Source organism: Oenanthe melanoleuca, chromosome 7, assembly GCF_029582105.1.
Source record: "Oenanthe melanoleuca isolate GR-GAL-2019-014 chromosome 7, OMel1.0, whole genome shotgun sequence".
Lineage (NCBI taxonomy): Eukaryota > Metazoa > Chordata > Aves > Passeriformes > Muscicapidae > Oenanthe > Oenanthe melanoleuca.
Genome location: NC_079341.1, coordinates 17,810,104 through 17,831,474, shown reverse-complemented (window position 1 = coordinate 17,831,474; position 21,371 = coordinate 17,810,104). Strand labels below are relative to the sequence as shown.

Sequence of the window (21,371 nt, the reverse complement as noted above, 5' to 3'; positions counted from 1 at the left end):
TGATCATTTTGATTGCCATCTCATCCATCTCATTTTTCTTCTTCAATGTCGGATTTTAAATGCAGTATGACAATGGAAGCTGTCAATTCAAATACTGCCTGAAAAAGCAGCCTTTACTTCTAAAATCACACAACAGGTAAAATCTTGAGCAAAACTCTACCAGGGACATGGTCATCCATGTAATCATGAAGTGGAATGCTGGGACCTGAGCAAGTGCAGAATAAAAACTCACAGAGCTACTTAAATTATAAGCTGCTGAATTTAAGAGAAAAATGTTTTGACAATATTAAAAAGCAACGCTTTTGAAAGTCTTTAAGAGTTTAGAAGAAGTTAAAAGACAAAGAAATAAACATAACTAATTTTTTTTTCTGCAGTCTAAAGTAATCTACTCAAAAAGTTACCTGAGTAAATTTAATAGATAACTGCTTTGGTTGTGTGAGAGGGTGGTCCCCAAAAGCTAATGAAGTAGGAGAAGGACTATTCTGTCGAACCTGAAAAGCATGAAAGCAAAATACTTTAGATACAGCTGTAATATTTCATTATGAGCATAATCTTGGTACAACCCTTGGCAGGGACATTTCAAAGAACAGAGAAATAAGGTATTTTTTTACACAAGCTACTACTTGGAGCACTGCATCGAGAGCTATCAGGATGGTGTTACATACCACTTGCAGTTCAGGAAGAATGCAATATATTCTCTGAGAAAACTATGATTGTCACTTTTGGGAAACAGACTGAAAGATTTAAGACAATACAAGACTGACATAAGGTAATGTCAGTCTTACAGACTTATTTTTCTGATTCTGAGCTTTCACAACTCAAGAATAATGTGAGTTATTTTTGGAGTGTTTAGCTCTTGTGGGAGAACCAGAGAGGGGAAGCTAGTGCAGATCAGAACGCAAATCCTGTTAATGAACCTAGTTTGTGTGAATGAGACCTTTTACAAGCCAAATTCCAAAATCTGTATTACACTCCATATTGTTGGCAAGACCAAGAGGATGCCTGAAGTTGAAAGCACATGGAATAAAAGCTGACGTCTACCATCAGAGAAAACAAATCTTTTCTGTAGCTGGCAAAATTTGTTTGGCCATTTAGAATAACGTGTTGGTATGCTGAGCACTGAAATTGTGCTTATGAAAAGGAAAAAATGGAATTAGCACAACTAACAAAGAGAATTTTAAAGGCAGATTAGAAAAAAACAGATCAAAAAAAATTATGATTTATCAAAAACTGAGCTTTTAAAGTCCCAAGCTAGGGGTCCAAGTTTCTTTATAAGTAACAAAAAACTCCCTTTTTTTGTGTGAGGCCTATGAATAGATGTCATTACAACATTGTATTTAACATTTTACATAACTACCTTGTATTTAAAAAGATGCTTAAGAAAAAATGACCCAGTGTTAATGAAAACTTTCGTTTTAATACTTAATTTGATTTTTTTTTCCTGTTGGAAGAATGGGCTCTTCCCCAGGACTCATTCCTTTGAAAACTCTCCCCTTGAACATAGATTATTTTCAATTTTGCTATTTTTGGACTATAAAATTATCTCCAGTAGTACTGAAGTTCTCAGACTTACAGAAGAAGGAGCGGAATGTGAATTCTGAGGAGAGCGGATTGCAGGAGGCACACCTCGCACTGGACTCGAGCCGTTTCCACCTTGGTACTGTAGAGCACATATGGACCTCCAATCAGTCAATCTTCTCAAAATACATTATTCATCTACTGAATGGACACAGTACATTCTACAGCTCATCTGTATACAGAATTTGCAAATCAGATTGTATTACTTTTATTAGTGCAGCCTTTAGCTGTTTAAAGAACAGTGTGAAAATGGTTTTTGTATTTTAGTTCAGGCTCCATCAAGAGACGACTGCATCTCCACTTCAAGGTTTAATCTCAGAAGCTTACATAAAGAAAAAAGAAGTAACCTCTCAAGAGGCCTTTCCATTACAACCAAAAATGTTGTAGCATCGAAAAAAAGCTAAAAAGGGTATTTTAAAAGAAAATTTTAAAGCCAAAGTAAATGTTACAAAATTCTTACCTCAAAATAGTCACTAATCTTGTGACCACGTCCCCCAATATTCTTTCCTGCAATAAATACAGTAATACATTGGAATTGGTTAAATAAATTACTTGTGGAGGGGTCTTACATTTTTACCTATAAAATTATTATAGCAAAATCCTACCACTTCTTAATTGGTTTTCTTTGATGTGGTAATACCTGATGTCCCTATACAGGTATTTAAGAGATGGCCAAAACAAAGGCATTTACATATTCCATTCATTGAGAAATCAGATATTAAGTCACCCTCAATTCCTAAACCAATTTAGAGTAGACTTTACACAAATCCTAGACTTCTTCTAGATAACAGGAAATTAATCTCTCATCCTACAGATCAAACCTTTAGCTCTAAGTCCCTCCCCTTTTCAAGCACTATCTCAAAGCATCAAATTAACCAAGTCTACTAACATTATATACTCCAGATGAGTTATTATGCCCAAATATTCTGCCCAAGTATTTTCCTAGATGTTAGTAACAGTGAGGGCATAGAGAATGTCAAGTATTTCTAGTCTTCTTAACCTGATTAAGAATTGGGTAATTCACAGTGTTAACTAGGGAAATAAAACACCAGAGAATGAGACTAGAATTTATTTTAAATGAACTGAGACTTCAGGAGAACTAACATGAATTGTATTTCTTCAACAGGAGGATCTGACCCATATGTGGAATTCCAAAGATTGCACCTGTATCTTATCCAATGCACAAATCTTTTCTTCTGTTTGGCCCTAAGATGACCAATAAATCTTAAGAGTAGGTTTTTCTGCTGTAGAAGTCAGACAATCTGTTAGGAGACATCTTGGAAATGGACTATTGTTCAAAGTTTTTTACTTTATAGAAAGAAATTTTTGCAATATATTAGGAGATCATTACCCATAGATCTATAAATTCAATTTCCACTTTTTAGCAAAGATTTTCAAGCTTTTCCATCATTTCAGCCCTGCTGAATTCTCTCTAGTTCAGTATACCTCTGTATTGACACTGCTGCATAATGCTGGGTCACTAAAAAGTAACAAAAAAACCCAGAACATTTGGCAGCCCTTTTTGTGTCAAGGCTTTTAACAGAAAAATTTAGATAAATCATTCCAAGGACTAGAACAGCACACAGCCAACTTCTCCAGTAGTTACCCAGTCAGTGTCCTTATTGCTGCTACTTCCCTCCAGCCAATTCTTTATCTACCCTGTAATTCTGCTAGTGATTTCTGTCCTCATGCTTAATTCTCATATATCACTTTATCAAATTTGCTTTTATGCAGATAAATGAGACAGACTGCATTCCTTTTCAGTAAAATTCAGAAAAATGTATTTGATGTCACGTTACAAAACTCTACACTGAAGAAATATGTCAAGTTATTTTGGCACAGCCAATTATGAATACATTTACACTGATTTATGCCACTTTCCAACTACTCCTGTGTTCTAAACAATCTTTTTCTTCAACATTTATGGATTAATTTACATATTACAAAGTCAATATCCTGGGTATGAAATATACAAGAGATTGATTTCCTGTTTCTTTTTTCCAATACAATAGGAGCTTTTTGCTGTGCTTCAATTGTACCACTCCAAGAGGCTGTAGTTTCTTACACCAGCTCCTTGAGAATATTGCAGTGCAGACTACTCAGTTTTACTGCTGCTGACACTAAAACAGTGATTATAAGACATAATAATTATGTTTTCTGTATTAAAAGGTCGCAAAAATTTCCATCATCTCTAATTTCAACGCTCATTAGTAACAGGAAGGATAAGCTACTAGAACAATGAAAATAGGAAATTTCATTCAGGTTTTTTGAACAAAGCAGGTGTCATTGAAGTAACACTTAGGAAGAAATTAATTTTAATCAAAAACCATGATTCTTCTACTAATAGCATGCTGCATCACAACGACTTCCAGATATGGAGCCCATTGCTTTATATCTGAAGTGACATTTTCTAGCTCTGTTAGAATGAAAAATAAAGCTGATACAGATGTTATCAGAACTACTTCTGCTCCCCTTCCGAATTTTTTAATTTTTATCTTGAGGTTAAATTCCCACCAGTCTTCATCCAAAAGTCACACTAAAGAGAGGAATGACAAAAACTAAACTTTGTAAATATTAAATAAAAAATCAGTCTCATCATGATTTTCCCCATTCCTCTATATTACTACAATCTTCCACAGAAAAGGAAGAATAAAATTCAATTTTTATATATACCTATAAAACAAAAATCAGATGCTGTAATCAGTAATCCCTTTTTTCCCCCTTATCTCCTGAAAAGAAGTTCAAACTACATTTTTTTTGGCATGAGAAGAATTGCTGTAATTCTTAAAAAGATTACAGAGTTGTATCATAGCTGTGAGTTACACATGCAGTAGCTCATGATTCTTTTGGGTAATTACCAGTCCAGTTCACATTTCACTTGCCCATCCCTTCCAGCGACAAATGGGAGGGTAAGAAGAATAAATAACTTATCATCCAAAACATAACACCCATCTTACATACGTAAATATACAGAATTTTTAAGGCTAACAGTCAAAACTGTGTTACATGTAATCACTATTTAATCAATTTGCATTTTAATTTACCTTGGCTGCTTTCACTCTGCGTGTCTGCTTTTCTTTTTCTTCCTCTGGAAGGTTCTGACTGTTTCTTCTCTGGAGTCTACAAACAACAAAAAGAACATGATGCAACATAAGCTCTATTTATTTGTATTATTGCTGTATTATTGTGAAATAAATTTAAATCCTCATCCATAAAACATGATTTCACAATTCAGCAGGGATGCAATTTCAGACCGTAGTTAAACAAGATAATATGATCTTTGGTGAATCAGGTACAAGCTGGAAGAGGTATTTAAGAAAGTGAGAAGTAATTCTTAAATTATTTCCCAAAAGGTAATTCCACATATTAATTGTTAAGCAATTACACCTTTTCATTTATTCCAGAGTTTATGAACACCCATTTTTGTTTCATTTATGTCTCCATTTTACCAAGATCCCTATATTGTGGTGCAGGTGTTTTAAAGCTTAATACTTAAATGAAATAATCTGATTCTTGATGGTGTTTTCTATATACTGATGAAGCATAAACACAAGGTTCTAGTGCTTCAATAGGAAGACAACAATGTTACAGTTTTTCATAAGTGCAAAAGAATATTTCCAAAGTAATAAAAACTGTATAGATTTCTAGAATCTGCTGAGAATTAAAAAGAAAGAAAGAGAGGAAAAAGTAGAGAGCAAAAAATTGCTCAAAATGTATCCACTTAGAAAGTGTCATCCTCCTCATATACTTTCATCTCAAGGAAAAGAAAGAAAAGCATCAATGATAAGTGAAAAAATACAAATCTGTTAGTATTTCTGGAATAAAATTTTCTATAAAGTTGCCTAGAAATTACAATTACCATGTACAACACAGATAACAAGAAAAAGCTGTAGAAGTATCTCTAAATTATATCTGCTCCCTTTGATCTGAGGAACCAGTTAGTCTCCCCAATTTAAGTTAAATAATAAAAGCTGCTCTTGCTCAGCATATTGCAGTTGTGTGTGTGTGTATTCTTCACGGTGCCTCATACATAATTGGAGAAAGCACTGGAGACATTACATGAACTATTTTATCAGTACCAGATTACCAGAAAAGCAAAGGTCCTTAAAATAGCTCAAACTAAATTTGAGATCAGTGACAAGATGCTTCATTCTCTCATGATATCATCATTTTATTGTATCTGTCATTTGGTGCTCCAAGTATGCTTTCTTAACACAGCAAATTATATCAACATTCAAATTTCAACCACTAGTAAATAATTTCAAGGACGTTTCAATTCCAAACTTCATGTATAATCAACAAATACTATTGGCAAGAACCACATTAAGCTACCTGTGATCCACAGAAAATTATTAGTCTATAAAAGAACCAGCAGGAAAAGAAAGGTCTTCCTCAACCACACCATGTATTTTTTATGTGTTTTGACTCCATGTGTAGCTTTATGAAGATATCTCTGGAAATTTATTATCAGGCTATAAATTAGGTTTAAATTAAATATATTTTATTTTAAATAAACTCATCCAACTGACATCTGCATTTTTTACAGTGCTATCACACACTAGCAGAGTATACAACACAGACTCCTGGAAACAGAATTATCTCAAGACTATTGATTTGAAAAGCAGAAAGCATAGCTTAGAAATTTTACTTTAATAATTTGGAATTATTGCCAGGTAAATATGTAATAGCTGCCTTTCCATGAACTAAATTGAAACTGCTTAACCAAGTATTTGCATGTTATTCTTGTTTTACAATTTTTAATTTTGCAGTTACATTGCAATGTAGTCATTTTTATTTACCATATCAAGAAAAAAAAAAAGAAAAAAAATATTTACAAGCTAATTAATGACCAAACACGTAAGATTTCCCCCACCAAAACTGGTTTCTAGTTGCTGTGGTTTGTATTTAAAAAACAGCCATTTAAAGAGGTTTATAGTTTTAAAACTCAAGTAATTCATAAAAGTCTATTTCCTTAAGCTCTTCTGATTTCTTTCAGTGTTTAATTTAACCTTCCAAAGTAAAAAGTACTAGCACACTAATGAGGTTATTAATGAGGTTACTCAACAAGGTCATGTTCCCCTTTTCAAAGCACAAAATTCGCATGATAATGTACAGCACACATCAATCACTAGAAAATGTACTCCAAAATCCTTCCTAATGAATGGAGTCATATGAATTACAAGAAACTGAAGACTAATGGGGCTAGGGAGTATTTCCCTGATAAATGAAGACTGAAGCTACTTTCTGTACCTGCTGAAGTATTTACATATAGCCAAGATTAAAATCTTATTACTTCATAATCAAGATAAAATAGTTTTAACATTATCCAATGCTAAACTGTAGAGTTATATTAAAGTCACACAGAGCTTGGCATATTAGCAGAGCCTCATACATCTTGGTCTTGATCCTAGTTTTCCCCTCAATTTCACTGTGTTTCCCCTGAGTCTTCCCTTCACATTCACAGATTTAATGTGCTTCATGATGAAAGTACAGAGTAATGACATAAATATCATCAGGGTTTGATCAGAAATTGACACTCTTGCTAGAAATTAATTTCAATGATTCAGAGATTTTAATTTCTACTTTTCTTTCCTCTCAAAACCTATTGTATTAAAACAGTGCTCTTACAATGCCAAATGATGGCACTGCTTCCCAATAAGCAAGTCTTCCTATTTCCACATTACCATCACTATTACTATGAAACCTCTAAGGTCTGGCAATTAAAACAAACAAAAACCAACACTAAACAATCCCACAACCTGTTTGCAATACTAAGACCTACAGCTTACTTTTTATGGTACTTTAGTATATAAATAATCAGATGTAATTTTAAGAACTGTAAAAATTTATTAGCATACTTGCTACTACAATTATAATTTAAGTAAATACAACTAACAACTTCTGAAAAAGTCAAGAAAATGTATTTTGCTACTCCATGTCATTAGGACCCATCTTTCACTGTGCAATGGAGAAGAGACATTTTCAAAAAAGAAGTCTGATTCTATTTTAGAATACAAGTCTTAGAATAGTTAAAAGACAAAATATTGTCCTTGCCCAGAAGCATGGCTTGAGGTTAAAACACAGTGCAGAGACTTTCAAACTCACATGCCTTGGAAAAGCTTTGCCTCTGTATCTCATGTATAGAACTGTAAAATAATGTTTTCCTACACCAAAAGCTTATTATACATCTAGTCAGTGTTCTGAGATCACTCAACTACTCACAGACATGTATTTCTGTCAAGGAATTGCAATAATGCATCATAACCTTCAGGCTACTGCAGCACATTTCCATTCCCACACCTACAACAGAACTGCATCACTGCCCAGAGTATTTCTAGGAAAAGCCATGAATAAAAACAACAGGCAGACAGAATCTTCCGGTTAAGAAAACAGTCTATGCAGTTGGATGCATAATCCAGCTGGGAAAGGTGAGTGGAGAAAAAAAACATAGCAGTATTTTTCAACAAGAAAAACAAATCACACATACAGAACTTTTATTTATAAGGTATCAGCCTTAGGAACTAATTAAATTAACTTGCTGGCAGCCCAGTAAAAAAGCATCTTGTAGTGACTGAGCAAATGAACAATTAGGCCTCAAAGTTCTGACATGTGAAAGTAACACCAACAGCACATTCCAAATAACCATCTCTCCAGCATGACACACTGTCACACATGGTCTAGCCTAGGCTAGAAATCAACTCTTGGTTACAAAGGATATAATCTTATCCACACAATCTGTGACACACAGAGACAAAACTGTCAGAGGGACTCACAGACCCCAAAATAGGTAAATTCTAAGAGCTGTAGTATTAGTGCAACTGTATCAATGCTCATCACTAAGAGGGAAATATTCTATTCAAGGGAAGTCTGAGCTCTGCACATTTAAATCTAATAAAAGCATTAATCCTTTTTTTTTTTATTACAAACTGGATTTAGGTAAGAAAATACACAGTGACAACTGCAGCTTTTATAAATAAAGATGACAGCTACTAAGGATGTTTGTCCTTGGCATAAATCCATATTTGAAAAGAAAACACAGTAAACTAGTTTCTAGAGTATTTTCAAGGATTCATCCCAAGATCAGTGGAAGTTATCCCTGCTGATGAAACACTTATTACCTATGAAACAAAAGACAACAAACCATACAAGCATTTTCAGCTCTAAAAGCTGTATGCACCCTCAGACCATGACTACACAGATAGCAGAGATGTAGAAGCAGCTAGTTTCATGACCAAAATCCACAGAAACTGACTTCTTCCAGTCATGGTTCCTCTTCCAAGAGATAATGTCTTCCAGTAATTTATGCTCTTTCCTATCCATCTGAGTAGTCTGCATTTTACTTTAAAAGCTTCTATACAATATCAGGCATCAAGTAGAAGAGAGAAAAAATTACTTGTTAGTATTAAAATTCTGAGCTAATAATGAATCTGCCCCATACACTCACCTCTGATTCTTTATCACTTAAAGATCCCAAGCTTCCAAAGCTGTGATTTGAACTCTCGTTATTTGTTGAGGCCTACCAAGACAAATAAAATACTCAACATTACATGCAGAATTATAAAACACAAACCACTGTTAGCACTCACAGTTACAACAAGTAACAGTCATTTCATGCTCTCATGGAAAAATGAACTGTAGAGCACTTGTGACTTGAAAGAGGGACAGGAAGTTTGACAGGTGGATATTTTGACACAGCACAGTGAATTCTGAATTTCTATTGCTTCTAAGCCAAATAAAACCCTAGAATATTCAAAACCACAGGAGAACGTTCTGGAGACTACTAGAATTTTTCAATTTTTTTAAGAAAATGAGGTGTTAATTAAAATAGGTTTTAATTTTCTGTTGTGGAATAGATTTTAAAAATAATATTTGCAATAGTCTGGTCTGTCTCGGAGAAAATTAAAACCTCTTGACACTATTAGTCTACATTCTAAAAACATATTATTTCCCCCAACACAATAAACTTACATTAGTGAGGGAAGAAAACAAACCAACAAACAAAAAACACTACAAAAACCCCACAAAGTAGTGATATAGTCCCAAATCACAATATTTATTTAGAAATTTACTAAGGCTGATTTATTCAGAGATCTTTCGAACACAGCATGTCATAAGGACATTTTAATGAGTCATCATCAGCTGAGTGTCTTTTCAATAAAAAAAAACACCAAAACTCTTATACTGATGGACTGGTCTCTTTTCTAGAAGAAGGCAGAACAAACACTTTGAAGTGAAATTAGCTCCAAGGCAGTTTGCTCCTGAGCATTAAATTCCAGCCCTATATCAGTTTGCAGGACAGTACTCATCTGTGACATCTGAATAGCTAGATCATCTCTGAATTACAATTTCCAGAGAAATGTTAATTAAACACACAAAATTTCCATGTATGTTTTCACCCCCAGGGCAGTCTCCAGTACAGAAATGTCTGCAGGTAGTTCTTCCTTACCTTGTGTCAGTATCTGGTCATCCAAGCCAGATACAACAATAATATCAGTAACCTACATTTGTATTTCCAGCCTTGCTTACTGAAAAAGCTTGAACATGATGGGCTTTTTCCACCCAGAAATTCCAAAACTCTTTAGCAAAACGGTGGGTAAGGGTAGCCTTTCAAAAGAGTATTCCCAATAAATAAGAATCCATTTCAGTTTAATTACTAGAAGAAAATAATGACCTAGCATATTTCAAAAAATAACCATTAGAGTGCAGTTGCAAACTCTGTATTGTCTTGCTAGTTCAGGAAAATTAGAATCTGGTACATGGGGATTTGGGTTTGTGCACAAAGAAGTTTCCTCATTTTGGCCTTCAAAGTGAAGGCAGATCAATGGATGTTATATTTAAAATTCACATTTTCCCAGTTACCTCTGCACATCAGATCAAAAATGTTTTATCAGTTTTTTTAAATAAGAATCAGATAAGCCCATCTGAATACTCCCCACCAAGACTACAGACTATAGTTTTTAAAAAGCATTTTTTTCCAAACAGAGCCCAGATCAGCTACTATATTTCAGATTATCTGCATGGATACACTGAATGATCACAAATAAAAGAAATACAAACAAAACTGATATAATTGTGGTTTTACTGATGGTGTAACAAATCACAGGACTAGAAGGTAAGAACAACAGTGTCTTAAATGAAGATCTGCATCTATAAGAAAACAGTAGTAACAGTATATCTTCTGCAAACATTTACCAAAGCATTTGAAAGTATTAAAAAAACACTACTTCATTTAGATATCCATTTGGAAAACAAGTGGATGAGATACAAATCTTGGAATGCATCAGGGACAAGAAATTTATTTTTTCCATGACAGAGTGAAAAAGGAAATTAGTTATTTGAAATTTCTTTTTCTGGCTAACTTGGATGAATAAACAGAGAATCTGAAAGTGGAATGTAATTTGGCTGACAGTTAAAATGAGCTGAGCAACAGACAACAAAAAAGACTTCAACAGACCTATGGAAATGGTAAGCAGTGACTCACAGGGAATCAAAGTTTAAAGAAGAGGAACCCCAAGAAACTCGATAATGCCTTTTAAAAAAATGTATTACACATACAGCAGTAGACATATTATGAGGGGAAATTTGTAATAAAGCAAGTGACCAAATCAGCTGTATCAAAAAGTAAAAGTCAAATGAAGTTAGAAGTACAGATCTAGTAATAAAAAAGAATAGTAACTTGAATTATGAGCAACTACCTGAGTTATTAAAATTAGTTAATTAATCAGGTGAGTAAGCAGTACTAGAGAACCCAAGGAATAAATAAGCAAAGATGGGTCAAAATTATTGTGTTTGTGTCCTGCTAAGATTTTTAAGCATAAGATATGGAAAGCACACAATTGGCACACAATAATGAGAAGACAATTGAACAGTGCATCAATGTCACTGTGTCAATTCAACTTCATTTCTTCCCCCAACTATTTAACTCACTTCTTGGTTTAAATGGTAGTAAAATATGCCACCCTTTTACAGCTTTGTGACCATTACCTTCATATCACTCTCCAAAGCAAATTAAGATATGACACAAGATCACTATGTAATAATTTCAATTCCATGTAGTTTGTTCATAGTCATCAATGCATGACATGTCTTCAGAAATTTCATCCATGTCTGCTATCAGGGAGCATTTTGTTCTGTAATCTGTACCGGTAACTAAAATACAGCATAGAAAGCTAAAAATACCACAAGTCTGTGTAAAGCACTTAAAACATGAGGACACTGCAAATATTTTGGAAACAGAATTCAGAAGTAATTTAGTCACGAGGGAAATGAGCCTAAAAAAATTAGTATTACACCTTTTTAATATCAGTTTATTGACACACTATACTTGATGGAGAACATTCAAATGCACAAACACAAAATGGAGTACTTCTGGCTAGGCAATAGTATTGCAGAAATCAGTCTTGGAAGCTGAAGCCAGTAACGTGAACAGAATATGCAACAAAGACAAAATTATTTTGTAGATGTATGAACTGCAGGGAAATATACAACATATGGAAGGTAATTATTCAATGTTCATAAGGTTCTTCCTTAAGTGCTGCATCCTGCCTTAGATACTAAAGGACAAGAAGTCTACAATAAAAGTAAGTGAAATTGATATAAAAGTCTGGAAATGTTGAAGTAATTTGTTTACCTATATGCATTAATCTTCAAAAAATTCTGATCTTATAAACAGACATCACACCAGACTCCCCATGTCTATTTCAAGTGGAACTGTTAAGTAGATAGTCATCTGCAGCAAAGACAACTCCACCTAAATACTGGGAAAATTTTCCATCTCTGATCACATGTGCAGTATAGCAAAATCACAAAAGAGCGTGTATAAACGCATTCTTCAGTGTTTTTAAGAACAATTCAATGTCCATGTCACAGAAAGGTTCAAGATAAACAATCACATGCTAAAGCAAAATAACAGACAAACCAGGATTTTTCTGAGAGCCTCTTTCAATCCAATGCTTTTACAAGTAAATCACATCGACAATATGAAAATGAGATGGTGTGAGATAAATTAGTATTTCAAACATGGCAGATCTGAATGACTGCTCTTAGGACTTACTTTAGCTCCAACACTGCAACTTCCAGTACTCCCAGTGCTGCCACTTACTACTCCTGTGAATCTTGCCTCTAACAATTCCTGTCTTCTTGGGTCCAGGCTATGAAGTTCATCCATTGCTCCTAAAAAAAAATACATATATAAATTCATTACATTTCCTAATATTTGCAGTGGAATATTTAACAAACAAGCCAAACATACCGCTGGCCTATGCAAAGGAAGGATTTGTACCCTCAACTTGACAATGACTCACCATCTGTTACCTAATAACCAAAGCACTCAAGGAATTACAAAAATTTTGTGGCAAGTTCTGCATATCAGAATAGCCTTGTCAATTCTGGTAGAAAACTAGAACCTGTTAGATGCATGTAAGAGACACAGAGTCTGCAGTATGCAATACGCCAACCAGGCAATTATTTATAGATTAAAAACTAGCTGACAGGAACAAAATATTTTCCAGCATAAAACCTCCCAATTCTGCAATGCATTTTGCAAAGCTCTGGTTTTTGGTATTATTTAAATGTTAGACTATCAATGTCAAAGATCAATAAGCAAGAATTATAGGGGAAAAAAAAGGGAAAATCAGAAGGTAGATCACAGTCCTCAACACATGCAAAGGAATGCAGTGTTACATGGAGATCCAAAGGTCAGAGAAAAAAGGAGCAGGATCAGCAATAATAAAGGAGCCAAGAATAACAGAGACCCTTGCAAAGGTGATGGCTTTGACAGAGCCCTGTAAATGGGGTAAAGCAGTACTGCTGGCATCTGCAAGGAAAGTAAGGTGGAAGGAAATGGAGGAACAAAAGGAGTTTCTGATGAGCTCAGCCTACATGAGTAGGCTGCAACATGATGTGCAGCTTCCTAATTTGTATTTAAATCACTTATGGCTGTTTAATGAGTCTGAAAGATGATGTAGACAAATAAGTCTTCCATATTTACACAAACTGCATTCTGTGTTTTTTAATATTTTCAACTACTTGAACATTCAGTTTATCTTCAACTGGAAACATTTCAGTTGCTTTATTTTAAATAAGATATTTCATGTCGAAGTCTTAATGCACTATTGTAACAGCACATCCTTCAAGTACTACATGGTAAAATAGCCTCAATTTTTTCCAACCAAGACACAACCAAGTTGGTGCTTTTCAGTCCCACAGGACAACACGGCAGTTCAGAAATAAATGGTGCCATGAAAAAAACCTTCTGAAATTCTGTTTTTGTGAAAACTAGTTTTCAAAGTTTAACTGCTGCTATAAACCTCTACTCATCAGCTAAACATTCTAACCAATGCACCAACATAGCTTTTCCCTTGCTATTATTAAGTCAAAGGACACTTTCTTACGGGATTCTTAGGTATCTCAAAATCTTCAGCATTCAAGCCCTAGACAAACCCTTCTGACATTGTGGCTACTCTGGGCCATAGAGCTAAGCCCTCTGGAATAGAAAGTACTGGTTCTGCTATTTGGCTAATTCAAGTTGCCCCTATTCTGTAGGAAAGCAGATGATGGCAGGTGTGGTGTCAGCACTCCCTTCCCATGGAAATTGGTAACAGTTCTTCCTCCAATGGAAGAAAATCACACCAAGACATAAACAGCTGGTAAGGAAACATCCAGGAAATGTGTTTGTGGCAGAGTCTTCTTTTGAAAAATCAAACAGTGAGTGGCAGGCTGGAGATATCATATTTTGTTACTACACCCAAACACAGCCACAGACAGAACTGGAGGACTCTTCCAAAAACGCAGGGGAATTACACAGTTTCAAACCGCAGCTGACTTTTCTGCAGTTGTAACGGTGCTACTGAACTTGCTTAGTAAAAATTTCTCCAATTTCTACATCCCTTCAATTGTAAACTCCCTGTGCTTAAAAGTGTTGGCGTATGTACATGTAAACTGAGTGCAGAACAACCAGGAATCCTCTAAACTCTTACTCTCTAAACTGTGCTTGTGTACTGCTTTCAAGGATTTCTATAACAAATTGAACACTTCTCATATGCATAAAAAATATTTCTTACATTTATAGACCATGCAGTGAGAATATTTTTTTTAACCAGAGATGTTCAGCATGTCTTTCCCAGTATATATATATGTAATCTATATCTTAATGGGAAAGTATTGCTATGAAAAAGCATAAAAAGTTAATCATAATAGATTTGAGAGGAAAGTTTAAATTATTATTGTTTTGTTATAGCAGAAGTTTTTAAGTGTATGCTATTCTGAAAAAAAGCATTTTAGTTTAGCAAAGTAAACCATTTAATGAAGCAGGGCTAGCAATATTTTGATTTATTAGCCTATTTGACTGCCCGCAGAAGTTCAACGACCACTCAAAACTACTGCTGTAACTCCAGCAATTACAAAACCATGTATACATTCTGCTATAATCACTGGATAGCTAAGGCTCATCTGAAGTACTGCAGGTCTCATGTACTGTGTCAAGATACTAATGCACTAAAGAGATCAGGACCCCTGGGTCAACTCACTGGTCAGAATGGTGACGTAGCACATAAAGGGGCAATCCACAGCACAGAAAAAGTATAACCCTTCTTCTTTCTGCTCAGATTTTGGAGCCTACATACACTAATGAATGCACTGCTTTCTCTTCATTATTTCTGCCGAAGTGTTTTTCTTGCTATTATGTTAGGCGGGTTTTGTTATTGTTAAATATTCAAAACCATAAAGCAACAGGCACTGTGCTATCTTTGTGATTTAAAGGACAAGACAGAAAAGCTGGATTCAAACTTTATTTCAACAGAGAGAAATCCCAGGAAGGATCCCAAGAACTACCTTTCCCATTTATGTTGTAATTTAAATACACCATCCACATTCAAACACACAGCTGTTTTATCAAAAACAAGTAGGTCTGTACAACTCTTCATTTCTCAACACAAGTTACCTATTTTTAAAAGCACTGGCAGTTTTAAGGCAAATTTTTGTGAGGGCAATTTTTTTTTTAAATTATAAAAATTACATATTAAATGTAAGGGAGATATAATTTTTTCTTAAGCATTAGATTTTATAAAATCTCCTGCTCACAGCCTTGCCACCAACAAGACTGACATAACTTACAGTCCTGAAAACACACCCAGACTTCTTCTTTCAACTAATGTCATTCCTACACCTGAAGGCCAACTCACTAACTCAAAGGACATCCAACCACATTACACAAGTACTTACAGCATATTTACCATGGTGCTAAAGGAAAGCATTGCTACCACACACCTCCATTCAAACTTCTACTATCTTCCAAAGAACACCTGGAAGATTACCTGAAATTCGCAGAAGAGTCCTAAAAAACTACATTTCTTTATTCCTTGTAACCATTACATTAGATTCTGTATGTTGCTTCTGATAGTTTTTTGGGGTTTTTTAAATTATCAACATGTTTTTGCTTTTGTATTTTTGTGGAGTGCTGGTATCCTCCACATTAATTTATCAGAACTATAAAGAGCCTCTTCTCTAAAAACTAATATAAAATATGAAAATGACATTTTTAGCAGGATTTTTTTGAAAAGAACTCCAAATTTCTCTGAGAATTTCTTAAGCAATGGGGTATGCCAAAAGTCAAAGTTCTAAGTCAGAGAAGCAATCTGCAAACTTTTCCATGGCATTTGGTATAATCTATTACACTGTACTCTACCTTAGCAAAACAGAGATGAAAAGCTTCAAAGGATTCTCCGTGGCAGTTAGAACACTTCAGAACCGTGACCAAAAAACAGTGAAGTGCAACTACACCTGTATCCCAAGGCTCTACACCCCCAAATACACAAATACATGCAAATGATCCACTTATTTAACCAAGTACTTGCTCAGGCCTCAATAAAACTGGTATTTTAGGAGAAAAGTTTCGGCAGAGAGCTGCAGCTGCAATTATTCTTCACCTTCTAAAACTGCATCTTTTGTGATACTCTTGTACTACAACCTCTACCTTGAACACTGGTAGACTACATAGAGCAGCACTGCAGATCAAACACAAAGCGCTGACTGATCAAATTATTTTTCTTTTCCACCAAATATGGAGTCAAGCTCCACAACTCAGTATTTATCCTTGACTCTCTTATTACCCTGTATTGACTCTTATTAACTGGCCATCAATTACAGCTTTGAAATGAAAAAAGATCAACAGCTTCACACATTGTCAGCTTTCTACAATGAAGATGAAGTTCATTATGCAGAAGCCAGATTCTTCTTAGAACAACTCTCCAGATTAGATTGAGGCCCCCTTCTCCTGAATTCAAGGCCAGCACAAACCACCTTTCACTTAAGTGAAAGCCAAACTGGTTTGGTCTGGTTTCTTTAATGCATTTATATGCATATAGCTTTTAATGCCAAAGCAAAATACTTCAATACAGAGACCTATCTGTTGAATAGAAAAAGACAGTTTAACAAAAGCTCAAATGTAAATTGAATTTCCTGATGTGCTCCTAGCTCAGATTTTATGGTAACGCACACGGTATGGGAGTTATGTGCAGCATCTTTTCATGAAAACTTCACATTAACTTTGATAATATTGGTGCTGTGTAGTCATCCTCAACGGCAGTAGCATCCTTTAGAACAGTAATTCTAACTAATATACAACTAAAAGGGAAAGGGGCAAAAAATGAGGCAGGGAGGGCAGTGTACACATTTCCAGTAGCAGGAACAGCAGCCTGGAAAGCAGGGAATTTTTTTGCCCTCAATCCCTTATCTTTTATCCTTAGCTTTTTCATCAAGATTCCTTTAAAGGTATCAAACCAGACTTTAAGCATGGTAACCATTCCAAGTATAGAAACCACTGTTTAACAGCACTGCAATGCAATCCTTGAAGTCCTTAAGTAATGGTTTATTTCAATTTGGAATATCCTAAATATGTATTTATCCCACTATCTTGAATTTAACTTCCTAGCAATGGAGTATGATGGCTCTTGTTATTCTAGAATACACATTTACTAGCAAGCTGGTAAAAGGAAAGCTTTAAAATATCAAATGCAGAACCGACTACAAAAAAATTACTAAACCCAGATTTTTAAACCCTTAAGCAGTCTCTTAAAAATGAGGCCACACAGCTGCTTTTCTCTGTTCACCAACATGAAGATACATATCTGCATCCACATGTATTTCCTTTCAATAGAGCTTTTCTCTTGTTTCATTTAGGGAAAAAAAAACAACCCACACCAAACCCAAAACCAAATCAAACTATGCTTTCAACTTCATTCTTCTTGCCTATCTTTCTGAAAGTCTGGGCTTCCCTTACTGCAGAACCAACCAGAGAGGACTATTTCATTTCCAGGAAAATAGGCTAATGAAGCTAATATTTCTGCCTCCAAGAAAACAAACTACTTGGTAATAAACTATTATGTAGTTAGGTAAATGTTGATCCGAGTCTCTTCCAGATTATACTTTCAATGCTTTAAAAAAGCCAATGGAAAATAAAGTGACCCAGAACAAGCTGTCAGTCAAGGAATAGAGGAAGCACTAAAATACCAGTTTAGCCAAGTGAAAAAGCAAGGCAAACCAACTAACATGAAACTGTATGGAATGACTGGAAATCTTGATTTCTAAATTGGAAAATGACACCTGTTCAATCTAAAATAGAACATTTGGGCAGTGAAGTTGAGACATTAATAAAAAAACAAAAACTCACAAAGTTGACCTGCGTTGCAAAACCATGTCTTGAATAGTCTCTTTTCCACTGTGTGCTTTGGGAATCACAGAGAACAGAACTGGAAACAGCCTTGAAAATTACTTATGGGCTAAGAAATCAGGTTGAGATGCTAGTATAATGGCATAAAGCCAAGAGTTTTAATTTGAGAAGAGTTCAATTTCAAGTAACAGCAAAAGTACAGCCCATTCTTAGCAGAAGGCTTTGAAGTGCATCACCATTCAACGTGAATCACAATCCTGAAGTCAAGAAGGTCCCACACAATCGAAATCAGCAGTCAGCAGGGCAGAGAAAGACAATCTCTGAGATTTAAGGCAAAGCAAATAAAATAAAATCCCAGAACTATATTTATGTCCAGACAATCCAAAGCCTAGAGGACATCACTTGCCAAAGCTTTTCCAAAATACTTAACAAACAGCTTCAGATTACTACTGACAAAGTTTAACCTGAGTATAGAAATGCTTAAAATCACCAACTTCCTAAGGAACAGGATTAACTTCTGTAAAAGACCATGTAGCTACTACAATCTCCAAACAACAGGTAGCATGAAAAAGTTCAGGGCACTACATTCAAGTTGAAAACCTTAGCTGTAGCTGAAGTTAACAGTGGCAGTAGATGAAACAGGAAAAGATAAAAATATATCCTGATGTTCAAGTGAAACTAGCCTTTTGAAAAGATCATAAAAGGTAAGAAAATCCTAATGACAGAGAGACATATTTAAGCCCAGGGTAAAGAAAAAACAGAATCCATTTAATTAATCAAGAGTGAAAATGCAGTACTTCTCAGCACCTGAGAACACTGAAGCACATAACACAGCAGACATCCCCCAAAACTGCTAGGGTGCCTAGGTGAACTTAACAGGCTTCTCTTATTAATTTAAAAGGGAATGAGGGGTAAAAGACAGATAATTAGCAGACAGATCAGGCTTTGGTCTACATTACACCTGTGGGAGGGAAATAATCTAACTGCCAAATTTTGGCCTTAAAAAGCACAACTGTGGAAAATCTAAAAGTATTAGAAAAAAAAATATCTTTCCTATGAACATAAAAAGACAGCAGTTTTGGACAAACATTATAAATTTATATATGCTGATTATTTAATAATTGTTTTAATAATTTCGTAGTTTCATAATTGTTGGATGGAAACTTATTAAAACACTAAGAGAATTAAAGGTTTTTCTGATGTGGAGAAAAAAATACCCCAAAACATAGTAACTTCTAACCAATTTTTCATGGACTAAGAAGTTGACAAGGAAGTGCATTTTGGATAGATTGCTGGGTTAAACAAAATTAACTTTTCTGGTGCCCAAAGAACAGGAAAATATTCCATGTCCCTACACTCCCCAAGATGCAGCACTCTATTCACTTTTGGAAATCTTTTTAAAATTACTGTAGCCCTTCAACATTGTTTATTTCACTTTTCCCAACAGTTCAACAGTCCAGAAATTTGATCTAAAATAAAGAAAACTCTGGTGCTGGATAGATAAGTAATTTTCTGCAAATCATTCTACAACAGAAATCAATCCTTTAACTTTAAAAAAAAAAAAAAAAAATGTAATGATCTTTAGATTTCATGCCTGTGCTGCCAGTTTTTGGATTTCAATTTTGTGGCCAACAACCTGGAAAAGAGAAGAAAATTATCAAGAAATATGTTCCTGAGGGAACCCCTGCCAACACCTTGAAAAAAGACTTACGAATAAAGCACTTGGGCCAACTCCAGAGCAGCTAGGAGACATTTGTGGATAACAATTTAAGAACGTTTAATTCTTCCTGCCTTCAGCTAGGCGCTGTATTCTAGGGATCTCCTGAGGATTATGTGTCTCATCAGATGGCCGTAGGCAGCAGAGGCAGAGATGAATTTACAAGTTGCCTACCAATGCTTCAATCTGGCCACAGACCAACAACATATACTCCTTTGAGTATATGCCACAAGGATGGTAGCTCAGAATGGCTCATTCAGAGTTCAGGGAGCAAGTGATTCATACAACAGAGAGGACAATGGATCCCCGGGTCTGTTCTGGTGGAACTGGGGCTAAACCAGGCACGCAACCTTGGCACAGACAGTGCTCAGTCACCCTACCAATCCTATCCCTTGGAAATGTGACTGAAATTGCCTGAAAGACACACCTGGCTCAAAAGTAATGCTTGGGCCTCCTGAATCAATAAAGAATTCTCAGAAACTTCTGAGTGACAGTATTTTCCCTAAATACTGCATACAAGAAATTACACTCTCCTTCGAATCCACAGATAACAACTGCATAGGTGTAAATACAATCTGTTAAGGTGCAGTGAAGTACTCAAGAAAAACAAACAGTAATGTAAGAGAAAGACCTGAAAAGGAAAAAAAAAGTCACAACAGATTGAGCACCTTTAAAAATTACATCCAAGCATACAAAATGGTAAAACCTATATGTCTGTGACAGCTTTCAAGACTGAAGACTAAATTAACAATGCTGATGGGTCTGAAAGCTACTTTTTCCACAATACTCATTGAAACAATGGCATGCTGTGTCTCATTTCAATTTTATTTATTATTAAGAAAATGAATCAATATTTAGTTTTATTTGGCATGTAAAACCATATAATAGGTCTGTTTTTAGTCAGATTTTTCTTTCTGGCAGCTTTTCTTGTAGGAATTCTTCACCAATTAAACTTTTCTCATCTTGCTCCAGAAATTATTATGCCATTATTTTTGCAGTGTGGGGATTAGTGATAGGAGTTGGTAAGTGTGAAATAATTAATAAAGAGAAGATAAGATATAGAACAGAACATTCAACCTGGTATCCATCTATCCATTTCCCAGACTTTCAATATACCTCCATGTGCATAATGTACAGGAAGCGTTAGCATAGCAAATACTGCTATGAGCAACAGAACCACGACAAGGTCCTTCCTGAGTCTGTTGAATAATACTTAATGTGATGAATGAAGGGACAAACAACAATTGAAAGAACAAGCAGTGTATTTCTCCTTGTACTCAGCATTGGTGAAGTCAAACCTTGAATAGTGTGTTCAGTTCTGGGTCCCTTACTTTAAAAGGGACATTAAGGTGCTGGAGCATGTCAAGTGAAAGGCAGCAAGGCTGTGAAAGGTCTGGAAAACCTGTGCTA

The 21,371-nt window shown here is 35.1% G+C and overlaps 1 protein-coding gene across 3 annotated transcripts in view; it reads right to left on the bottom strand.

Annotated features, from left to right (window-relative positions):
* The window catches only part of TLK1 (tousled like kinase 1), a 66,769-nt gene that overhangs the window by 28,295 nt on the left and 17,103 nt on the right, over window positions 1-21,371 (bottom strand). For all 3 annotated transcript variants that reach the window (XM_056496432.1, XM_056496431.1, XM_056496430.1), the window contains exons 2-7: window positions 12,632-12,750; window positions 9,023-9,094; window positions 4,623-4,698; window positions 2,039-2,085; window positions 1,574-1,660; window positions 402-491 (exon numbers count right to left, since the gene is read on the bottom strand). In XM_056496432.1, coding sequence (XP_056352407.1) covers window positions 402-491; window positions 1,574-1,660; window positions 2,039-2,085; window positions 4,623-4,698; window positions 9,023-9,094; window positions 12,632-12,745 — 486 coding nt within the window. In that variant the 5' untranslated portion in view covers window positions 12,746-12,750. The remainder of the gene's footprint in view (window positions 1-401; window positions 492-1,573; window positions 1,661-2,038; window positions 2,086-4,622; window positions 4,699-9,022; window positions 9,095-12,631; window positions 12,751-21,371) is intronic.